This window comes from Urocampus carinirostris, chromosome 2 (assembly GCF_059441175.1).
Source record: "Urocampus carinirostris isolate Australia breed hairy pipefish chromosome 2, RoL_Ucar_1.0, whole genome shotgun sequence".
Classification (NCBI taxonomy): Eukaryota; Metazoa; Chordata; class Actinopteri; order Syngnathiformes; family Syngnathidae; genus Urocampus; species Urocampus carinirostris.
Genome location: NC_142350.1, coordinates 48,076,349 through 48,100,723, shown reverse-complemented (window position 1 = coordinate 48,100,723; position 24,375 = coordinate 48,076,349). Strand labels below are relative to the sequence as shown.

General features: G+C 36.6%; 1 protein-coding gene across 1 annotated transcript; it reads left to right on the top strand.

Annotated features, from left to right (window-relative positions):
* On the top strand, positions 1-23,943 carry lpcat3 (lysophosphatidylcholine acyltransferase 3). Its single transcript, XM_088326834.1, has 13 exons — positions 1-288; positions 4,238-4,345; positions 9,765-9,871; positions 11,543-11,636; positions 11,783-11,820; positions 13,280-13,458; positions 13,521-13,629; positions 13,701-13,787; positions 16,219-16,382; positions 18,292-18,439; positions 18,714-18,869; positions 23,560-23,690; positions 23,800-23,943. The coding sequence occupies exons 1-12, from the start codon at positions 204-206 to the stop codon at positions 23,677-23,679; spliced, it is 1,395 nt and encodes a 464-aa protein (XP_088182960.1). The 5' UTR covers positions 1-203; the 3' UTR covers positions 23,680-23,690; positions 23,800-23,943.
* Positions 23,944-24,375: the final 432 nt, after the last annotated feature.

Sequence of the window (24,375 nt, the reverse complement as noted above, 5' to 3'; positions counted from 1 at the left end):
CGTTGCCCCTACTGACTCGCGGTCTAGACGAGGATGGAAGGGAGAATGGTCCATTTTTGAGGGGAAGACCAAACTGTGGCTGGTTCCCACGCAACATCTCCCTTTTATTTTATGTGCGCTTTTTATTTTATTTTTAGATGAGCGCCGCGAAGGAGTAAAGTTCATTGAGGCGTCGCGTAGAGACGTTTCCGCCCACAGTAAATATGGCGGCTCCCTGGTTGGAGAATCTATCGGAGTCTTTGGGATCTTCTGAGCCTGCTCTTCGTCTTATTTTGTCTATTTTAGTTGGTAAGTTATTCGTTTTGTCGAATAAAGAGTCGGGTTAATACATTATTTGTATCTGTTCACATTACACTCATCTTGTAACATGAAATCGGTACACGTCGTCTCCTACGTAGTGTTGTGACAGCTTCTAACTGTGTTTATGCACGTCAACGCATCCTTTTTTTGTTATTTATTTTACTTGTCTTTAAAGCGTTTTAATCAACTGCTCGAATCACAAAGATTATTTTAAATTGTGTTGTCCAAGTAACACGATAACTACGAAAACACTTTCTGAAGCGGCTTACTTTGTGTAAGTTTACTCGAAAATTAGGTGTTTTATTTTATAATTGTGCATGAACTGATTATCAATTGGAAAAAATATTTCAATATTTATATTTCAAACACTTTCTGTCCTCCGCTTTATGATTTAAATTCGGGTTGTGAAGAGGTCGCTTAGTCAAGATAAAGGCTGGAGGCGGTGAGCAGCTCCTCCGAAGTTTTGTTTACAGAATATTCTGGTTAAAAGCAAGCTACAGGCAAGGGCTGGGGTAATTCACTAGTGCTAAGGCTATGATTTCTGACAATCACTTTCATGCTGAAACCTTAACCTAAGGAAATTGTAATTTGTAGTACCTTTCCATGTAAAACGAGCCTACGTCTAAACCAACCGGTATGATATGATCACACTCAATAACGAAATTGTGAATATGCTTAATTGCTGTTAAGATTGTCGAGAAACAAAATGTTCAAACCTCACATTGTTTATTTGCTGTTAATAGTGTCAAAAAATTGTTCAAACAAAAACAAAAAAAATTTGGGCTATAAAACACACACACACACGGAGCACATTGAAATAATAAACGTTATATAATCATTGATGAATGAAATCAAGTTATAATCATAATATGGGCAGTGACACATTTTGATATAACACCAAAACATTTGGCTTACGAATGCACAAGAATAAGCTTAAAAACAACTGTTAAAGTGTGTGAAGGTTTTGGTGTCATTCCTTTGAACTTTGTCTCCGGACACATACAGAGGCCACTAGATTCTTTTAATTTTATAAATTCACATAAATTGAATACCAATTTGAGAAGAACATTTCAATATGTATCCAGTGATACCTCGGTATTTGACCATTATCTGCCAAATTGTTGGAGTATTGAAACATTTTTTTTTCTTGTGAAGTAATATTTATTTTCATACATTCCTACGCGTTACGAAAAGTGTATTTAAACTACCTTAAATACCCAAAATATTAATAAAACGTATGCTTAGACAATACAATTTATTTGAAGGTTTAGATAATAAAGATACAAATGTAAAACAACTGTTTAAAGCATTTTCTGTACCTTTCGAGCTTTTCTTGTATTTCGCATTGATAATATGTTTAGATCTGAGTTTGCACCTGAATATTAAGGCAGAATGAGTCGAATTTTTGTGCTGAATACCGATTTATTCCAATATAGAGCTGTTTGAATATGGAGGTGTCTTTGTATTACTGTTTAGCTAGCTTCTTATAGCTTTGTGTAAAAAAAAACTTTTCACTTGGATTTCTAATCTACATTCTCGATTGGAAGATTTGCTAGCTCTGTTAGCTACGCTAATTAGCATGACGATCTTCGCTTGAATATTAACATTTTTACGTTAGCCTGTTTTTTTTGGACTTGGAATGAGGAATGACCTTACATGGTAGCCTGGTAATGTTAGCATTTAAGCTACCTTTAAACTTTCCAATATCTATATTTTCACACCCCTCATTGTGGCTTAAGAATGCATCCGAATTAGCTTAAAGTAGACCACAAAATTTCGCTGTATTGTATTGCGCAACTGAAAATGAGTGCTAAAATGCACAAGGAAGAAAACAAACTATGCAGACTCAAAGTGAACAAAGGGCAACATTTATACCCTATTTTTTACAGCTTTTTTGGAGTATTTTTGGTACCCGTAGAAGCTAGATGGCAAACATTTCTGTCAATTCTAGGTGAGGCTCCTGCTATGTCAAACAAATGCAAATTTCTCAACCTACGAGTATTAAAAAAAAATCATGTTTCTTTGATAGTTTATGTATTTTTTTTTTACATCGTTCCATTATGCAGTGGTTGGCATATTCGCCTAAAATGCGAAATGCCCCCGGATCGAGACCAGTTAAAAACATTTGGCCTGGAGAGGGATGGGCGCCACTAGGCTGTACTTGCCCAAGACACACCACACAAAATGGTGCTCCTATGACCCGAGTGGTTGAGGGACATTATAGATAATACTCGGTGTCCTTTTAAGAATAAGCTGTGAAAATGATAAGGTTCTGTGTTGTTCCCTGAACTTTCACCCATGACGCGTAAAGAGGCCACAAAGCAACAAGACGACTCAAAACGAAATCTGATAACGTCTGCTTGTTCCCTTTCCATGTGTGTTGCTTAATTGGTCTTGCATAATCTAGTGGTGTAAAGGAAAACACCTTACTGGGTCCTCTTTAAAAAGCAAAAAAAAAAAAAAAAAGGCGAATTTATATGTATAGCTAGCTGATCGATGTAAGTAAAATACACTGTTTTCAACTTTGGGTATGGAAGCCTTTGAGTGCCACAATGCATGGAATAGAAAATAAGTTTTGAAATAAAAATAAATGTATTTATTAAAACAAGTTATTATATTATTCTTAGATATATACATACGATTCTATAAGTATTGATAATTAAATATATTCTCTGATTTGTTTTCACATCTTTTACTTATAATGAACATACTTTTCATAATCATGGATTTTTTAAATTTAACTTGAAACAAAAAGGAAAACAGTTGTCAATCAATGCAAGTAAAATGCATGCTTATGTGGTTTCAAGTTGGAGAATGGAAGCTACAAAATACATGAAATAAAAACCACCTTTTGAATTAACAATTGTATTTAACAAGATCATTTTCGTTAGTTTTGGGTATGTAATTTTTATTCAGTAAAATCTATTAAACATTTTTATTTTTTGAGATTTTTCTTATCTAAGAACATACGTTTCATAATGTCTTGAATTGAATTACTATTGGATTTATTTATGTTTTTGACAGAATACATTCTTCAATATGTTTTAATGATTAAATACTTTGTAATAGTTAATTTAAAAAAATTCTATTGATTGGTTTATTTTTACTTTTTAAACATCCATAGTATGGAAGCCCAAGAGTGCCAAACTACATTAAATACAAACGACCTTTTGAAATACAAATAATTGTGTTTATGAGAGAAGGTTGTCATTATCATGAAGTATGTATTGTGAAATCAATTAACTAAACATTTTCATCTTAATCCTTTCATGATTTGTAACTCAAAAAACCTGCTTTAAATAATGTCTTCCAATGTAATTACTGTGGTTTTATTTAAAATAAATGTGTTTATCTCGACAGAGTAAGTCATTCAACAAGTTTTAATTTTCTCGTTTATTTATGTATTTGTTTATTTTATTACTTTTACTTTTTTACCCCTTAGTGTGACATTCTTTTAAACATTGCACCCATAGCGAATAAATACAGTAAAAAAAATACTGTATTGTATCGCCGACTTGCAGTCTTTCTGAAGCAAACAAGATTCTGGACTGAATAACAAGAGAAAGGCGGGAGGTAGTTTAACCATTATCATATCAGCCTTTTCATGATGTCGTGACTCAAACTAATGGCAGAATTTCATTTTATAAGACAGCGACCAGTAGAAGACATGCATTTTGTTATTTGCACAGTCATACGCACAAACACGACAAAATATTTTATTTTTTTATGTCATATAGTGGGGAAAAGGTTTTAAAGAGGGGTGGAAAACATCTTACGCCACACTGCAAAGTGAAAATGCTGTAAGGCGGGAAGGTTGTACCCTGGGGGTGCGAGGTACTGTACTTTTGTGTCTGACATTTACCTTTCAAATTGAACCAACTGTCAGTTTTTTTTTATTTATTTTTAATCGCTATTTCCTCCACTCACTGTCTTTCAGGATATCCCTTTGCTCTGATCTACCGGAGTTTCTTGTTCCACCAGCCCGCCACCGTTATCCACCTGTTCCACACGTTCTCCGGATTGGCCCTCGCCACCTTTAATTTCGGTGAGATGCTTTAAATGAAATTGGAACTTCAAAAATGGGACGAAATACCATCTTAAGGGAAATCAATTTGATTTTGGAGGTTCTGTTGTCCGTTTTGTTACTCTTCAGGAGCTTCCTATAACCAGAATGTATTGTGTGTCTTTCTTATCCTGAAGGTTACTCTCTGTTTACATACCACACGCTAATGCTAGTCAAGATCACATGGCCACCAAACTTTTTTTTGCACTCTTCATCAAAACAACTATTGTCATTCTTGATAGCTGCAGGAGGAATTTCAACTCTTACTTGTTTTTGTTTTTAACCATGTTATGGGAGCCAAAAGGTGCCAAAATATAATGAATAATAATGAACGTCCCAAAAAAGAATAGATTTGCTAAATGACGGGGAATTATGTAACACGGCTATTCCTCTCGAGCTGATCACTGAAATTTACCATAAAGAACGTCAATGGCAGTTAATAAGTCAATGCCAACGATGTCTGCAGGCGTCAGTGTATGCTTTAAAATACGGTGTCGTCATTGGAAATAAGTACTGACTATTCTTTAAAATCATTGAATATGTTAAATTTAAGACAAAAATATTTAAGATTTAATTATTTTAATATTTATTTTTATTTGTATGGCTTTATTTAAAAAGGTCCACAAGAGAAACAAAAGGATTTAGCTTATTGGAGCCTATAAGGCCCCAGATCTAAAAAACAAAAAAACGGAGGAATGTCAACATTAATTTTTTTCGTATATAACTGGAGCAATCAAAAATAGCTTTTGTAAGAAAGAAAAAAACAAAATTTTCGTAGACTTCATTTTTAAAAGAGGGGCTTGTTATTAGGAATATGTACTGACTATTCTTTAAAATCAATATGTTAAAAATTATATCTTAGTTAAATATTTCATGTTTTTATACTTGAAAACAACATACTTTATGTAGTTATTATTTTGTATACTCATGGCTGCTGGGTAGTTAGCTCGCAGTCCCACTGCTCAGAGGTCATGTGTTCAATTCCAGCTACCTGCAGCTTCCCCATGCGAAAGTTGCATGTTCTCCCCCTGCTTGCGTGGTTTGCCTCTGGGCACTCTGGTTTCCTCCCACATTCCAAAAACATGCATGTCGGGTGAATTGGTAGGTCCAAATTGTCCCTAGGTGTGAATGAGCGAGTGAGTGAGTTGTCTGTTTCTGTGTGCCTTGCGACTGGCTGGCAACCAGATCAGGATGTACCTTGCCCACTGTCCGAAGTCAGTTGGAGTGGGCTCCAAAACCCCCCGCGACCCTAGTGAAGATAAGCGGTCAGAAGATGGATGGATGTATTCTCATTTCTATGTCTTTATTAAAAAAACACTGTTTCCCACAAACACAACTGCTGCTGTAGTACCTATACTGACCTGTGAGGGGCAGCATGGTGCAACCAGTCAAATTTCCCAAGAGTAGAAGAAGAATAGCTCTTTAACAGATGGGGGTTTGCACACACCTTTAGGGGTACCGGCAATGAAACAGGCCCAAATCCAGATATTTGAGACTATTCACATACTACATGTAGCTTTTTTAAAGTTGCGGTGATTAAATTTAACATAAATATCAAACGTCTCATTTGCAGCCCTTTACACTTCTATACGGTCATTTTTATTCATTACATTTCGGAAATCTTCGGCTTACATAGCCGTGTTTCATTAGCAAGCTTAGTGTAGGTTAAGTGTTGCAACACTGCAGTAGTACCAATAATGACCCTTGAGGGGCACCATGGAGCCAATAGGCGGATTTCCTTTAGAGTAGAGGAAGATTAGCACTTTATCGTACTATAACTAAATTTTCAGGTGAAAAACCAGCCAACCTCTAGATACTTGAGACTATTTACATTTTAGGTCATGTAGCTCTGCAACTTTTTGAAAATTGAGTTAATCTTTTTTTAATCACAAACATGGAACTTCTAATTTTCGTACCTTTGCACTTTGCTAGCTCCAGGCGTGCTAAAGTATCACATATTTACCTAGGAACTTGTCCGTTTTCTCCCTTTTCCACCTTCCTGCAAGTGAGATTAAGGATTAACATTCCCGCTAGCTGATATCGCGGTTCTTTCAGCGGTGACTTGGAACCTAAGGCCACCAGTGTGCATTCGGGTCTCATTTGCATGCAAAGCAGTCTTGCTTGAGTGCCAGTTGAACTTATTTCTTTTTCACAAATTTGGTTATTTATGGGGGAAAAAACTCCTCAGGCTGTTTATGGAGGTGAAACACGCTAGTGAAAAGAGCTCAATACATTTTTTAAGTCCGACTTGGATGCATGTTATATTTTTTTTATTATTTTTCACTTGTGTGAGTCATATGCAATGAATTAGTTAACCGTCACCTCCTACAATTATGAGTCACGTTTTCTATACAGCTGCATTTTACTTTTGCTATTTTGAAGAGCTGTACTAAATTTTGTAAATAGGGAAAAGGCCTTTGTGAAAATCCTATTCACATGAAAAACATTTTTCTTTATAAATGATTTGTTACTGACATCAGCAATTGCAATCATCCATCCGCCCATTAATACATCAAGTGGACATATTTAAACCTGCAGCTCGTTTTACTCTTGCGCTTCTCTGAGCGTTGTCTGGCGGGCCAGATTCAATCGCTTAGCAGGCCTGATCTGGCCCCCGGGCCGCATGTTTGACACCCCTGATCTAGGGAAACAGCCAAATTTCAGAACCCCGTTTTTTATGCCGAAAACAAGCAAAAGTGGGTTTTTGGTTTCAATAGAAAGAACATTGAAAAATGGCTTCAGATGGAACAATGTTATGATGGTGTCAAAGTGAGACGAGCCGTTCCAAGCTAGGTTTCACTGAGGGGTGGAGTTTGTGACCTGATGTTCATGACATATTTTTACTGTAAGGCTCAATCCCATTCCTCCGCCTACCCCTTAGTCAAGGTAAGCATGTTATCAATGAGGGTAACAAAGTCTGACTCATCCACAGACCAATTAAGGTGGAAGAGTGAGGAAGACGAGCACAGTTTCACTCTGAAGTGTCCTAACTACACTCTAGCCACGTCCCCTCGGCATTACCAACCAGTTGCAAGCGATCGTAGGAGAAAATGATCAAGGCATATAGCAAAATTTTCGGAAAGCACAAAGTTTTAGTCTGAAAATAAGCAAAAGAATGTTTGCGGTTTCAATCGAAATACAAAAATACAGCCGAAGAATCGCCACAGAAAGAACACTGTTATGATGACGTCAAAGTGAGGCAAGTTGTTCAAAGCTAGGTTTTACTTGGGGGCGAGGTTTTCGTCTACAAAAAGGAAGTAGATAGGATAAAAACGGGAAACATTTTCTCAAAAGTTTGTTTGTCCGCTTGCTGCCAGTTGACATGCTAAGACTACAGAGCTACTTTACTACTGTTTTGATTCATAAACCCATTCTTTGTGTGTATCTCTCCTTTAGTTTCTTGCATTTTTTGCGACATTTTATCAACAAGTATTTTTGACACACCTGCATGTTAACACAGATTATTGCAAACTACAGACTATTATGACACCATCCACTACATTGTTTAGCTCCTCAGTGGCTTTGCTTTGCCATTGCATTTTTGCTTGCATTAGTTTGGTCTAGATCAGGGGATGGTGTCATAAGAGACGGCTCAGCTAAAAAGTCTCTGTAGTGCGAAGTGGAAGGAGAAGAGGACGACGAGGTGAGCGGAGAAGATGAGGTAAAATTTTGGACTATTTGATAAAGTTTCAGGAGCGAGCAGAGAGAGTGGGAAAGGTGAGATGGCACAACATTCATTTGGACAGGTAACTTAAAATTAGTTTTACCTGGTTATATCAGTATCAGAAATTATTTTCCCCCCATTTTATTAACACTCCACTTATTGAAACATAAATATTTTGTTTGTTTGTTGTACATGATTCAATTGTTTGTTTGTTTGTACATGATTCAGATTGAATCGTTTCTTGTACATGATTCAATTGTTTGTTTGTTTGTACATGATTCAAATTGAATCGTTTCTCCGGCGCCGTCACGAATGGCAGCCACTCCAGCAGCTCCCGTGTTATTTTCGATTGTTCTCAGTTATTTTCGATTGTTCTCAGCTTAGGGATGCTGCTGGAAAAGTGAATTTCCCTTCGGGGATGAATAAAGTATCTATCTATCTATCTATCTATCTATCTATCCATTATCTGCAACGCTTATCCTCAGTAGGGTCACGGGGGTGCTGGAGCCCATCCCAGCCATCTTCGGCTAGTGGGCGGGGGACACCCTGAACTGGTTGCCAGCCAGTCGCAGGGCATACAGAGACGAAAACTCACACGTCCATCCACAAATTGGATTCGGCCAATTAACCTGACCATAACCTGACCTAATCAGCAATTATTATTGGTAGTTATCGATTTTATGGATTGGTTGTTGCAGCCCTAATCGATTCATAGCTTTTTGATGAAAAAAAAATCTGGACTAATTATTTTATCACTTTTTTCATTTGCAGGTTTTTTAATATTGTCCTCTTGAGTTGATGTTTGTGACCAGTTTGAATTCATTATTATTTATTTGTGTAATTTCATTTTTCAAATTACAGTTTGACACGGTGATTGAAAAATTTTCATAGTTTAAGGACTTTTAATTCATTTTGGAATATAAGGAGAGGATTTCTTCTTCCGAGGGGGGTATGTGACAAAAATAATTGAGAAACACGGGTCTAGCGGAAAGTTGCAAAGAGTTATCTCGGATATTTCATCCCTCAGTTTCCACTATGAAAAACATAGTGAGGAAATGGAATACTACAGGCACCGTTCTTATTAAGCGAAAATCTAAGAAATATCTCAGATAAGCAAAGTAAAAAAGATGGTGAGAACAATCTACGTATACATACATTTGTATATACAGTCTTGTGAAAATGTTGGGGCACCCCCTGATCATTTTCAAGATTTTACTTAATAAATGATTAGTAGTTGGGATCAGCAATTTCAGTTAAATATATCATATAGCAGACAAACACTGTGATATTTGAGCAGTGAAATGAAGTTTAAAGGATGTACAGAAAGTGTGCAATACCGACTTAAAAAAAGTAGGCAGGTGCATCGTTTTTATATTTGTATCCTACGAATCGAAGGTGGCCAGTTGCAAGTTGGCAACCTTAAACAACTTTTGAATGTTCAACACTGACAGATGATCAGAAACTGACCAAAGAAACATCTTCATTGATTTGCTGCTTGCATCATAGAAAGGGAAAAACATTGCAGTGCTTCCGAAAGGATCAATCAAATTTTTCACTTTCGTAATCGTTGATTCTCTCTTGTCCTTTTTTCCTTTATTCTTTCGCGGCTGCACTTTGGATCTCACAGCAGGTTTGTTGCTTCATCTCGTCTCCTTGTGCAATCCTGGCAATCCTTTCCGCAGCGACCAATTTAATAGTCTTCCGAAAATGGAATCGAACTTTTCTTTGTTCTGACAGGTTCGCAGATCTATCACTCGGCTCTATGTATCCTGGTGCAGTTCCTGATGCTGAGGCTCATGGGAAGGACGGTCACGGCCGTCCTCAGCAGCTTCTGCTTTCAAGCGGTGAGACATTTCGGAACGAGGTCATATTGAGACCTTTTTTGTCCGTTTAGGTTCAAAAGAGTCGTCATTTTCCGATGTTTCTCAATGTTTTTTCTTTCTAACGTTGTGATGGTTATCAGGTGTTAATAAGTTACCGGTGTTCCTTAGTCCAGCCACAAGATTTTAATTGGATTCCGCTGACCCTAGAGTCCTTGATGGAAAAAAGGTCTTATTTATCATACCTTAAAACCAAAATTAAGGCAAGGGGCGTTTTGTCAGAAAAGCATAGCGTCGCAGCAAGTTGCCAAGTATTGAAATCAGTGTTATTTTTTACTGAATGACTTCTAGGAGACAAAAAATACTACACACTGTCCCTCTAATTGTTTGTATAGTGTATATTTGTATTGATAATTATAATAAGTCATTACAATTATTATGATTCTTGTGTATTAGTACTAATACCTATAACACTAGAAATACTATTAGTACAAATATTAACACAATGAATACTAATATCACTAATACTACTACTATTGCTACTCCTAATATTGCTACTATAACTGCTACTTATACAATTACTGCTTATATTACTACCACTAATACTAATAATTCTATTACTCCTATTACTTTAACTACTACTACTACTAATAGAATGGTTACTAATTGTACAACTACTATTAATACGACTACTACTAATTCTAGCAACACTACTACTACTACTACCACAGATACTCATACTACTACTAATATTAACACTAATAATACTGACACTAATTATTAACATTTATATAAATTGGTTAATTAAATAGTACACTGATGGATTAAAAAAAGTGTTATTTACTGTATGTCAAAAATATATATTCATAAATTACTTTTTTATACCACAAGGGAGATTTTTTTCTTGAAAATGCCTCCGTCAAAAATATGCCGAATGATTGGAAAAGAATATGATTGGAAACATTTAGCAAAGAAAAGTGGGACAAAATTCCCAAACTCTTTACCAAAAATTGTAAACATTTGGTTTCTGTTATCATGAGATCGAACCTCCTGTGTGGAGTTTTCATGTTCTCCCCGTGCTTGCTTGGGTTTCCTCCAGGCACTCCGGTTTCCTCCCACATTCCAAAAACATGCATTTCGGGTTAATTGGCCGTTTCAAATTGTCCCTAGGTGTGAATGAGCGAGTGACTTGTCTGTCTCTGTGTGCCCTGCAATTGGCTGGCAACCAGTTCAGGGTGTCCCCTAACCACTGCCCGAAGATAGCTGGGATAGGCTCCAGCACCCCCGCAACCCTACTGAGGATAAGCGGTGCAGATAATGGATGGATAGATGGAAGGATGGTTTCTGTTATTACTCCCAAAGGTGGCTCACCTCGCTATTAGGTTCAGAGGGCTGTTACTTTTTTAGATAAGCCCAGGTAGGTTTTTGACTTTTTTTGTGCCTTTAAGAAATGAAATAAACTTTTTAAAACTGTATTGTATTTTTTGAGTGTTCTCTGTGTGATATAATAATTGGTTTGATGATCTGAATGCTTTGTGAGTGATAAATATGCAAAAAACACAGAAATCAGGAAGAGGGAAAATACTTTTTCACGGTACTGTTCAGGGTTTTTTTTTTTGGTCCTAATTTTTGCCTGACTCATTTTACTAAATCTTCTTTCAACCTCAGTTCACACAAATACTTTCCCCTTTCCAGTTGTACCTGCTGGCCGGCTATTACTTTACGGCGACGGAGGAGTACGACATCAAGTGGACGATGCCTCACTGCGTCCTAATGCTCAAACTCATCGGTAAACTACTTCCTGTTTTACAAGCGCCGTTTATCACCATTTTATCACGCCCGTTAAGCGATCGTGCATGACGGACGCCCTTGCTAAAGGTCGTGATTTAGTTCATTAGTCACCCTAACACGTTTTGGCACGCCCTCTGATTTCAGGTTTGGCTTTCGATTACTATGACGGCGGGAAAGAACCGGTGAGTTACCGTTGTGCTTTTTTTCCCACTGATATTTATACAAGTGTGCATGCCTTCCTCTACTGTACACCCCTGGGATATGGCATGAAGTCATTCCGAAATGTGATCTAAGGTGAAATTGTCATACAGCAGGAGATAGATAATTTTGGTAACTAGTTAATGCCTTCCAGGCCCCGCTACCTCAGGTAAAAATAATAAGACAGTATATCCATATTAAACACTAGTAACAAAATAGTATTTAGTAATTGCTACTTATGATTAAGTAACATTATGAATACATGATAATTTACAGTAATCGTCCCAATCATCGATTGTTTAGTCATATTTCATAGCGAGGGTAACACGTATAGCGTGCGCCTTCTTCATATTTCCTTTTCTCAAGCTTCGTTTCCCTTGTTATTACTGTTCTTGAGCACACGTGCTATTGTTCTGTACTATAGCCACTATAATTATACACATATTACAACGTTTTGACTTCACGCTACGGAATAAGATCTCTTTACATCGTTTTCCTTGACTATACGACTTCAACAATAAACCATTTTATGTGCCCTAAAACGTATAAAAATTTAAACTTTGCTTTGTTCTTGCTTAGGATTTATTAAGTCTCTTGAAATGTGTGTATGGTACGGTCGACCTCATGTAAAATTTTGGCTTGCTATGGGTTTTGAAAATAGGGCCTTTCCCTTCAGTCAGTTCAGAATCTCGTGTGCTTCGAAAGACTTTGCGAGTTCTTGATACAATACTGCAATACATTTTTTTGGTGATGCGTTTATTTATTCATTTATCCCAAGACTGACAGAGATACTAAGGAGGAAGAAAACTTGACAACCACTGAATCGAAACTTGCTTGGCAAGAAATATGAGAAAGCACATGGATGGCTTCTTTTTCTAAGTTACATATCCATACTCACATGACGATAGGGACTATTCTTAAAAATGAGGAAGCAATTAAAGCAAGAACATTTTCAAACGGAATGACTATCACCGCAAGGGGAACTTTTAAAAAGCAATTATATTTTTAAACCGCTGTTGCCGTCTCCTCCCTTCCACTGCATCCACCCTCTACTTCACTGTACCAGTTAAATCTAACCAATAGTTTATAAAGTTCTATTATTCCTTGTATATTCATTTCAGATGTGTTTTAAAACTATGCACATTTCTTGCACATTACTTACTATTTACTATTTGTCATTCAAAAGTTTTCATCTGGAGTACCGGGGGTTCCGAATGCATTAGCAAATTACAATTGGTTTCCATCCTGCATTTAATGGCAATTTTACTTTGTGATCCCCACCTGGGATCAATGTTGCATCCTAGGGGCCAACTGTTAGGAAGCTGTATCCAATTTTGTGATCGGTTTTCTGACTTAAAACAGAATACATTTTATGTTGCTTTGTATTTATTTACTTTATAATCTTATTTTCCCCTCTGTTAATGTCCATTTGTCAATTTTAAGGCGGAGCTTAGCACACAACAGAAAAGCGCCGCCCTACCGTGCGTGCCTTCCCTGCTGGAGGTGCTGGGCTTCTCTTACTTCTACGGGGGGTTCCTGGTGGGCCCCCAGTTCACGTTGAGAAGCTACCAGAAACTCGTCGCGGGAGAACTAAGCGACCGACCGGGAAAACCTCCTGACAGGTACACAAGTCTGTCCCCTTAATGTTCACCTTCACGACCCTGTCCGTGTTTTTTCCTTCTAGTGTCGGACCAGCTGTAAAGAGATTCTCTCTCGGGTTTCTCTTTCTGGTCATATTTGCGATTTTTAGTCCTCATTATCAAGAGAGCTACCTCTTGACGGAGGAATATGACGTAAGTTTTTTCATGTTTTAAATCTAGAGATGATTGAAAGCCTCGTTTCACTTTTTGTTTTCTCTCCACAGGCTCAACCGTTCTGGTATCGCTGCATATTTATCATGCTCTGGGCTAAAATCATATTGTATAGATATGTCTCCTGTTGGCTTATAGCTGTAAGTACTATTTCTCTTCACTCCTCACAAACAGTTTTACTTTTAAAACTAAATTACGATCTCTATTTTTATCACAACAGCTGCTATCACAGCCTGCTAGCAGCTGTGCTCACAATGTCGGCCTTAGTAGTTAGGACCCGTTAAACTGGCATTAACTTCTAAATTATTTTGCATTAAATGCTAAAGTGATGCGACTTACATTGCAATTTTTAAATCAATTTTGCACATTAACGCAAAGCTACCAGCGTCTGTCACCAGAATGCTGGCATTAGAAGTTAAACTGGCATTACCTGCTAAATTGTTTAGATAGATAGATAGATACCTTATTCATCCCCGAAGGGAAATTCACATTTCCAGCAGCATCCCTGAGCTGAGAACAATACAATAATAAAGCAAAAATAATACAATATACATATACCCAGTGTGACGTACAAATGACCACTGCAGCGTGTTATATAGAATTACTAAATAGTGCTACACAGAATACATATTGCAATAAGATTCGGTAATATGCAATGTAGGTGGTGTGGTTTACTGTGGGCTTTTACTCTGCCGGGTAGAGTTAAAGAGCCTCATGGCATGAGGAAGAAAGGATCTCTTCAGTCTGTCCGTAGTACAAGACAGTGACAGCAGTCTGTCGCTGAAACTGCTCTTCTGTCTGGAGATAATGCTGTGTAGTGGATGCGATGGATTGTCTATGATTGCCCGCAGCTTTTCCAGTGCCCGTCTCTCAGCTACTGTTGTTAGGCTGTCCAGCTCTTTGCCCACAACAGAGCTCGCTTTCCTAGCCAGTTTATTGAGACGAGAGGCATCCTTCTTCTTGACGCTGCCTCCCCAACACGCTGTCGCATAGAAGAGGGCGCTTGCCACAACTGGATGAACTGCTAAAGTGACCCTAGCAATTTATTGCAATTTTTAATCAAATTACTTGGAATTAATGGAAAGACATTTGCACCAGCTTCTATCTTCTGTGTCTACAATGCTTGCATTAGTAGTTAAGGTCTGTGAAACTTCGCAATAGCTGTTAAATTATTTAGCATTAACTGCTAAAGTGATGCTAGTGGCTGAAGCGAAGGTTTTCATTCAAATAATATATTTTTTTTTTAAAATAGACTTTACATGGTTTGACATTGGGTATTAATGCAAAGACATTAGCATTACCTGCTGATTTCAGTGTCTATAATGTTTTAATTACCGTATTTTCCGCACTATAAGGCGCACCGGGTTATAGGGCGCACCCCGAAAAAATAGTTTTTGGTCCTATTTTTGACATACATAAGACGCACCGGATTATAAGGCGCTACAATGGGAACGTCGACAAAACAGTCAGATAGTTCAGTCCAACTTATTACCCCCTTAAAATTCTGAAAGCTTGCAAAGACGCAAATACGTGTCGAACACGTGCGGATGCGGTGTCCGTACGATGTCACTCAAATGCATCGTTCCATCATTCGGAAGGTTAAAGTCTTGGGATTCAAGAAATGCCAACCATTCCTTAGTATCTATTTTCTTTTTCGCTCGCAACTTTACTGTGCATATGACAATAAACACTTGGAATTGAGTTTACTTTAAAAATAGACACTCCATTCCATCCATTATCTGCACCGCTTATCACAGAAACATCGAGTTCAGTCTGAAACAAGATACAGGGACAATATAAAACCCGGAGTAGCTCACCGAAGTCGTTGTGATCATAATAATGTGCAGCCAATGTCCTCTTATATCCGCGAGGGTAGTAAATCCAGGAGAATACAATATTTACAAATACAGAATAGAAAAAAATGCTTTATGCCGTCAGCCACGTGCTATACACATTCATCTTTTTCGGCCAATTGCAGGCTTTGTGTCGCCGTTTAAGCCAATGCCAGCCTGTAAATGATAAAAAGGATCCGCCCCTTGACCTCCGAATAACTTTAGCCAATAGTGATCGATTCAACTGATGATTGACACATCTTTTTCGGCCAATTGCAGTCTTTGTTTTGCCGTTTAAGCCAATGCCAGCCTGTAAATGATAAAAAGGATCCGCCCCTTGACCTCCGAATAACTTTAGCCAATAGTGATCGATTCAAATGATGATTGACACATTGGTTAGCCAATGAAACGCCGGTAAATAAATCCCAGCATACACCGCGTACTACTTGGCGTTCGGGGGAAAATCTATTCGGCGGCTGCAAGTTAGTTGGAAAACTTTGCAATTTTAAAATTGATCCATAAACAAGGCGCATGGTCAGCTTTTGAAAAAAATAAAGGCTTTTAGGTGCGCCTTATAGTGCGGAAAATACGGTAATAGTTAAGTAAAACTGTGATTAGTCGCTAAATATTTAACATTAAGTGTTAAAGTGATGCTCGGGGCTAAAGCAAAGCGTTAAATTTAAATGTCGTAATTTTCTAATCAAACAATCCCTTACGCCGAATCCGACCATGTTCGCAGGAGGGCGTGTGCATCTTAACCGGGCTGGGCTATAACGGCGTAAAGGATGGCGAGGCCCAATGGGATGCTTGCGCCAACATGAAGGTGTGGCTATTCGAGACCACGCCCCTTTTTGCAGGCACCATTTCCTCCTTCAACATTAACACTAACGCCTGGGCCGCCAGGTGAGTACAAAGTTATTTAATGTTGATGAAACATGGATGACTCTTGAATGGGGACTCATTAGTAGTCGCAATCTATATATGTTTTCCTGTTTTTTAGTAAACTCTCGGGATACGGCGACCCCAACCTACAATCTTTTCACTTTACGGTGTTGGATACAATGTTTATTTTCTGCCCCACTTTAAGACATCAAAAACATATTTTGCGCTGTCGTTGCTCCAAAAAATTATAAATTTCAAACTTTGTGGTGTTCATGCGTCTGACAAATGACATTTTTAAGATTTCTGTCTGCTATTGGTCAATGGCATTAATGCTAGTCTGCTACTGGTTTGCGTAACACCATCATGAAAATGCTAATATGCTCTTGGCTGAACTACATCCCACCATGCCTTTCTCTTCATTCAGGTCAGAATCTTGTGTAACAAACTTTAGTTTGTTTAACTATGGGTCCCAAGGCTTTTGGTGATGCCAAAGGGAGAAGCAAAATACATGATAACCATGACAAATTATGTGATGCGCTTATTTAAATAATTATTTGAAGCCGTCATTAAAATAATAAGTAATTTTCTACTCCTTCTTTGCCTCTGACAGCCATGGATTAAGTCAACACCACTGACATCTAATGCCATAAATGGCAGCGGTGTAGATGATGAGATGAGTTAGAATCACAAATTATTCTTATTAAGGCTTGTCAAATAAATTCAAATAATTTGTCATTTTAAATCATTTACTGCCATTGAAGTCTATTGACATCATACACATCATTACATCTAATTAGCTGCACCGAGGGTGCTTTAGCCCATCCCAGCAATCATCAGGCAGTGGGCAGGGGACACCCTGAACTGGTTGCCAGCCAGTCGCAGTGCACACAGGGACAGACAACTCGCTCGCTCATTCACACCTAGGGACAACTTGGACCGGCCAATCTACCTGAAATGCATGTCTTTGGAATGTGGGAGGAAACCGGAGTGCCCGGAGGAAACCCACGCAAGCATGGGGAGAACATACAAACTCCGCACAGGAAGTCCGGTAGCTGGATTTGAACCCACACAGGAGGTTCCCAAGACCTTAAAACTGTACTGCACACGCGCTAACTCGTTAATTTCATGCCACTGACGTCTATACAAGTCTATGGTAGTTGAATGAGTTAAAACGACAAATTATTTTAATTAGTGCTTAAAATAATTTAATTATGGTTTTCAAATAAAATAAAATTTCTTTTTTTTTTTTCCATTGACTGCCTTTGAGGGCCATAATCGTCAATGGCATTGAGTTATTTATTCATGCCAGAGAGGTCTATCGCCCTCAAAGGCAGTAAAAGAGTTCAGATGACAATTTAAAAAAAATATTTAATTTGCTTAATGTCCAAGCGCTAATTCAAATAATTTGTCATTTTAACTCATTCACTGCCATTGACGTCAGTAGATGTCGGCGTCATGGGCTTAATCGATGCCAATGACGCCTGTAGGCATCAATTGTAGTGAAACAAAATTGAAAATTTGCAAATATTGTATAATCAAGGATGGGAATATTAGGAGTTTCATATGAATTACATACAAGATGTTGCCCATACTACTTAATTTATGTTTTGCCTAGCATCACAAGCTAACATTTTAGCTTGTTTGACTACAAGTTCTAATTCTCCCTCCTTTATACTGGGCTTAATTCCATTGTAGCGTGGTAGTATCAACCTAGCTTGGAGGTCAGAAACATTTGGCTCTAGGGCCGCCTTTGGCCCTTTCACGCTGAGCCCAGTACCTGTAAAACCCCTAATGCCAATGACGATTATATCATTGAATGATCTAATATGACCATTTTTTTGAAGGATTTCAACTACTTGCCCAGTTGTGGCTTTAATTAATTCTCAAATATGTATTTCAAAGTTTTTCATGATCATTTGTCTTCTTTCAGGCAGGTGTTTAAGCGCCTGAAGTTCCTGGGCAACAAGACACTCTCTCACATTTCCACTCTACTCTTCTTAACCCTGTGGCACGGCTTGCACTCGGGATACCTCATGTGCTTCTCCATGGAATTCTTTATCATCACGGTGGAGCGACAAGTAAGCTACTCATTAGCATTCCTAGCTAGCACAAGACCTTATTTATTCGAGGGACGTTCCTAGTAATCATTTTCCCTGTTTGTCTCATTTAAACTCGCTCAACCTTCTTATTGACAAAACTCCTCCTTGTTCTTAAGTGACTAAAGCGTATTGATCTGAAGCACTTGCATGTTAAACGCGCCTGTTATTAAATATTGACTTTGGTCTTAATCTGGCAGAGGAGTCATTATCTTCATGTGCGCAACTGTGTGATTGTGTGTTCTCCGTATGACAGTATTCGACTTTAGTTCGGGACAGTCCGCTGCTCTCCGATTTGGCCAACGGGCCACTTTATCCACTCATCTACGCCATTCAGCAGTTCATCCACTGGCTATTTATGGGCTACTCTCTGGTGCCCTTCTGCATCTTTACCTACGACAAATGGCTCAAGGTGCGTACTCGACTATTGTGTATATAAATATAAAATGCTTTGATTATGGTTGTCAGAAATATCGATACAGTAGACCTCCAGGATACATCATGAATCAGTCTTGAGGTGAGGATCCCAAAATGACATTGCCTTATGGCAGAGGATAGAAACCTATGGTAATTAACTCCTAACTCCCTGTACCACAAATAAAGACATTCAAAATACCAAAATAATATAGATTAAGTACTACTTATGTTTAATATGCGTGCATAATATTAAGATTAAAATAAAATTTGATTTTACTTGAGCTGGTAGTGTGGAGTAGCGGGTGGATAGAGACGGGGAAGAGATGGCAGATTAAAATGTTAACTGATTTCAAAACTCGCACTTGCAAGGATTGCCATTGTAGAAGTATTTTTTTGCTTTAATTGCCTCCTTACTTTTAATAATTGTCCCGATCGAAGATTGGTTATGGCCACGCAACTAAGTGATTAGGATCACTATTAGCTAATCCCTTTGGAACCCCTGTAACCCAGAAGATAACAATCTAGTAAGTACTACTTATGTGTAACATATTTACCTATGTTTCAATAACATTAGAAAAATACATACATGTGTAGGAAAAAATAAAACCTCCTTAGCCTTTGGGGTGACATGACCTAAATTGGTAAAGTAGAGTAACAGATGGATGCAGCGAGGGTAGGAGACAGAAAAAAATCGATTTCGTTGACTATCTCAATCGTCCATTTTTTGTTTTAAACAATTATTTATTGCCTTCTGAATATTTATTGGGAAAAAATATCTCAAAATTAATTTGGGGGAATTATAGTACTATTTTCATCCTGTTGGAAAAAAGAAAATTGTTGTTTTTTAATTCTTTTAAAGTCATGCAATCTTACATTAGTATACTGTATTTTTTATTTTCTCAACAATGTAATATTTCACCATAAGGATTAAAGGAGTTTTTGTTTTAATTTTCAAGTTCAATAAATGTATTTAGAACATATATACTTTTTATGGTATTAAAAAGAATGTAGGGCTGAGTGTTTTTATGTTGTAATGATAGTATTTACATACAAATATTTTTATTAAAAATGAATATAGCCATGTTTTTATTATGTTCTTACAATTGTAATTTCTCACTATAAGGATGATTGATTTTTTTTTTCATTAAAAAAAACGAAAAACAAAACCGAATTAATCGTAGTATTTGAATATAAATTTTATCGTGATGAATTATGCCTGAGTTTTTAAAGGATTAAAATCCATTACTATGAGTAGATTATTATATCTACTATTATATTATAAACAAACATTTGGGAAATAAATTATAAAACGGTTTAATTTCAGTATTTTTATCATCAATTTGAAAATTCAAGTTTTGTGACTTGAATAATTTGGATGAATAGTTAAATTAAGTTGTGTTAAATAATAGGATATTCGTTTGAATAGTTTGAAATATGAATAGAGCAAAGATGCCCCGCCCCTTTTTTCCATTATGAATTTACGAAAACCAATTTGTTGCCATTAGTAATTATAGATCAAGTTCAACTGGCACAGTTCCTACAAGGAGCCGTTTTGGAACACAGTAATGGCTTTATACAACTCTTAAAAAAAAAATACAAAAAAAGATTCCTTCTCATTACTGAAACTTTGCTCAGGGAATGGAGGGGTTGCCATAGTAACGGGAGGCAGGTAAAGTACATGCCATTTGACTGGCACTTTTGAAAATAAGTGCTTATAAAAAACAATGAAAGATTCTCCTGAGCTGCCAAACCCTTTTCTGTTCGTCACCTCCTTTAATGTGTCCCTCTTGAATTGTTTTGTTGCTCACAAATCCATCATTTGCCTGGTTTTTGTATTTATTTCTCGGTAATTATCCTCTAATAATCCCCGAAAAGCCCCACCCAAAACATTCTAATAAGATGTTGCTAAGGAACAGTGAACTGAGGAGCTCCAATTAGACAAAAGTAGTCCTTGGCCGCCAATTTTTGGCATCTCCTGAAAATGATTTCCTAAGCCCGATGTAGGGATTATTGAGGACATTCATTATTAGAAGCAGAGAGTGAACACTGTATAAACGTGGGCAACAAAACGGGGTGGATATTTGAATTTATTAACTCAGACGTTCATATTGGTTTTTATGTTGTGTATTTTACTGTATTTTAAAATCACATTCAACTTAAAGAATGTACTGGATTACAAAAAAGTGGTTTAAAAGAAAACTTCATCCTAATTGATATTAATTTATTCAAACCTTAATTTAGTCTGAATTTATCTTATTTTTATACATTTTTTATTGTATTTCCATGTATTATTTGATAGATTTAAATTAGATTTTAATGTCTTTTAATATTTCATTCATTGTACTTTAACCTTGAATTTATTTTAATCCATTTTTATTTAATATTAATTTCATTTCATATTTAGTTTCAATCAATTTCATTCTATTTTTAAATTTATTTAGATTTATTTTAATTTTATATCTATTCTTAAATTATTTTTTTTTTATTTCATTGTCTTTTTAAAGTTTTATTTATTTATTTGTGAGTAATTTGAATTTGATATGTTATTTCCATTAGATTTGTAATATAGTTTTGTCAATTTTAATTGAGTTCAATTTAAATTTTATGTTTTTAATCCATCCATCTGCACTGCTTTTTCTCAGTAGGGTCGCGGGGGTGCTGGAGTCCTTTATTTTTTATTTCAATATATATTTTATTTAATGCATTGATTCATTTTTTATTTTAATATAATTTTGAATATATATTAATTTTAATGTGTTTTATACAATATTGAATTCTATTTGATTTCATTTTTATTTAATGTTTTTTTTAATTTAAGTACCGTAATTTAAATTAATTTTAATAAGACTTGTAATATATTGAATTCAATTTTAATTTAATTTTTAATGTACGGTATTTAATTCATAATATATCGAAGTTATTGTCTTAATTATTTTTTTCATTTAATATATACTTCATATATTTTTAATTATTTATTTTTAATTTTTAATGTATTAAACATTTGTTTAGTTTAATCTGTGTGATTTTACTCTCATTTAATGGATCAATGCTTGTTTTTAATTTTTAAATGAATCACTGGCAAAAAAAACAACGAACATTCAATATCTCAATACAAAAGTAGTCAGATTTATTTTATCCTCTGTGAAGAAGGAGCAATATTAGTGTGTCGTATTGATGATCTGAAAGGAGCTCAGACACCTCAATCAATAGTCGCTAGCAAAACTTAACACAAAGAACTTACATTTATTATCTCAAACTGACATTATAGTCCGATTTTCCTTATCCTTTGCGAATAGTGAGTCATATTAGTGTTGTAGTGATAATCTGAAAAAAAACCTGGGCACCTAAAGGAACAGTCACTAGCAAAAAAATTCACTACCTTTTCCTAATTCATTGTTATTTTATAGTCGTGTTCTTTATCTCCCGTGCAGAACAGGCAATATTAGTGCCGTAATAATGATTTTAGAGGAGTTGACTTCCCAAAAATTCCACTGTTTGAATATTTCCATTTCTGTGTAGTGTACTTCTCTCTAAACTTTAACAATCATGTTTTCTTTAGCTTCTGTGAAGAACAGGCTATATTTGTGCTGTTGTTCGGAATTTAGAGGAGCAGTTTACACGTTTTGACCTGATTTTCTCAATTTTTTTTTTTTGTTCAAGGTGTACTTCTTTCCAATTTTTAGCAGCTTGATGTAACTGTATAAGTCATTTCTTTATCCTCTGTGAAGAACAAGGTATATGAGTGCCCTAATGTTGATCTGAAAGGAGCTCAGGCACGGCAGTTACTAGCCATAACAAAACACAAACTTTTACCAACTTAATGTGGCAGTAGTCATGTTTTCTTTATCTTCTGTGAAGAACAAACCGATTTAGTGCTGTATTGATGATTTTAAAGTAGTAATTTTCCCCCAAAATGCCTACTTTCAACTTTATTACCTCAATTTCTGTGTTGTAGGTATATTTCTCTCTTAATTTTAACAACTCAATGTAACGTCATGTTTTCTTTATCCTCAGTGAAGAACAAGCAATTGTAGTGCCCTAATGATGATTTTAAAGTAGTTATTGCTGCGTTTTGACTTGAGGATTTTGTATTCCGGGTGTACTTCTCTTGAATTATTAGCAGCTCTGTGTACCTGTACAGTTTAGTCATGTTTTATTTATCCTCTGTGAAGAACAAGCAATGTTAGTGATGTAAAAAATGATCAAAGGTTGTTTAGGCATGACAATGAACGGTCACTAGCCACAACAAAACACTGGCTTTTACCAAATCAATGTAACAGTACAGTGTCTTTTCTATTTCTATTACCGTCATCACGATTTTAGAGGGGTAATTTACCCCCAAAACTAACTAATTATCTCCATTTTCGTGTTACAGGGGTACTTTTCTTGAAGTTTTACCTAACCAATGTAACTGTATAGTCACCTTTTCTTTATCCGCTGTGAAGAACAAGCAATATTAGTGCCGTAATGATGATTTTAGAGGAGCAGTTCCCACATTTTGACCTAATAGTCCCACTTTTTATGTTCCAGGTGTATTTCTCTCTGACTTTTATTAGTTCATCGTACCGTTAAAGTCATGTTTTATTTATCCTCCGTAAAGAACAAGCAATGTTAGTGCCGTGTTGATGATTTTAGAGGAGTTGTTGCTGCATTTTGACCCGACAATGTCCGTTTTTGTGTTCCAGGTGTACTTCTCGGTATACTTTTGCGGTCACGTCTTTTTCCTCGTCGCCTTTCTCATCACGCCGTACTTGCGGAATGTATTGGTGCCTAAGAAGGAACGCAGTCCGCAGAAGCAAGACTAAACCAGGGCACGGTACACAGACATCCCCCGTACAATTTTTGTCCATCCAAATGAGCGGCTGTTCTAAGGAATTGAATTTTATTTTGAAAAGAAAACTGAATTTCATGCGTTTGCTTTGCAGGGCGAAATCTCCACTGAAGGAAACTGTGACTTCCAAAAGGAGTGGAAAGGAAAATATTTTAAGGCCTTTAAGTATATATAAATAATATAATATATACGTATGTCCATGTCAAAATAAATCTATATATTTTTGTGTAAAAAGTAAGGTTTTATAAACATTTTTGGGTGAAATGTTTACAGGAAATATGACCATTGTGCCATTGCCAGGGGCAACTTCCTGTATTGATTTACTTTTTCATTTTGTGATTCTACACTACTGTAATTCCTCGCTACTTGCCGCTTGATACTTTGCCAGCCTCAGTGGAAAAATATTTCCCAATCCATTATCCCTCATTGCACATCGTTGCGAGCGATGACCGGCAGAAGGTACTTTTGTCGGGAGGCATGCTGTTCTGGCCCCGTTCAAAAGAAATGCTTAACAGTTGTCTTTGTGACCCAATAATCGTATCGTAACTGTGAGCGCATTTCTGTCAGGCCTGGTTGCTCTTTTTTTTTGGCCGTTATTCCCACCTGAAATGAACTGCACTCTGCACGCTGCGGTCTATTATTCCCGGTCACATATTGACAAGCGGGGCCA

What these genes read in the sequence shown, in the direction of transcription:
- lpcat3 (XM_088326834.1), top strand. Translation starts at nt 204, where the DNA reads ATGGCGGCTCCCTGGTTGGAGAATCTATCGGAGTCTTTGGGATCTTCT. An exon ending in CCTAATGCTCAAACTCATCG is followed by an intron (nt 11,637 to 11,782) that starts GTAAACTACTTC and finishes CTCTGATTTCAG; the next exon opens with GTTTGGCTTTCGATTACTAT. An exon ending in CCTACGACAAATGGCTCAAG is followed by an intron (nt 18,870 to 23,559) that starts GTGCGTACTCGA and finishes TTTGTGTTCCAG; the next exon opens with GTGTACTTCTCGGTATACTT.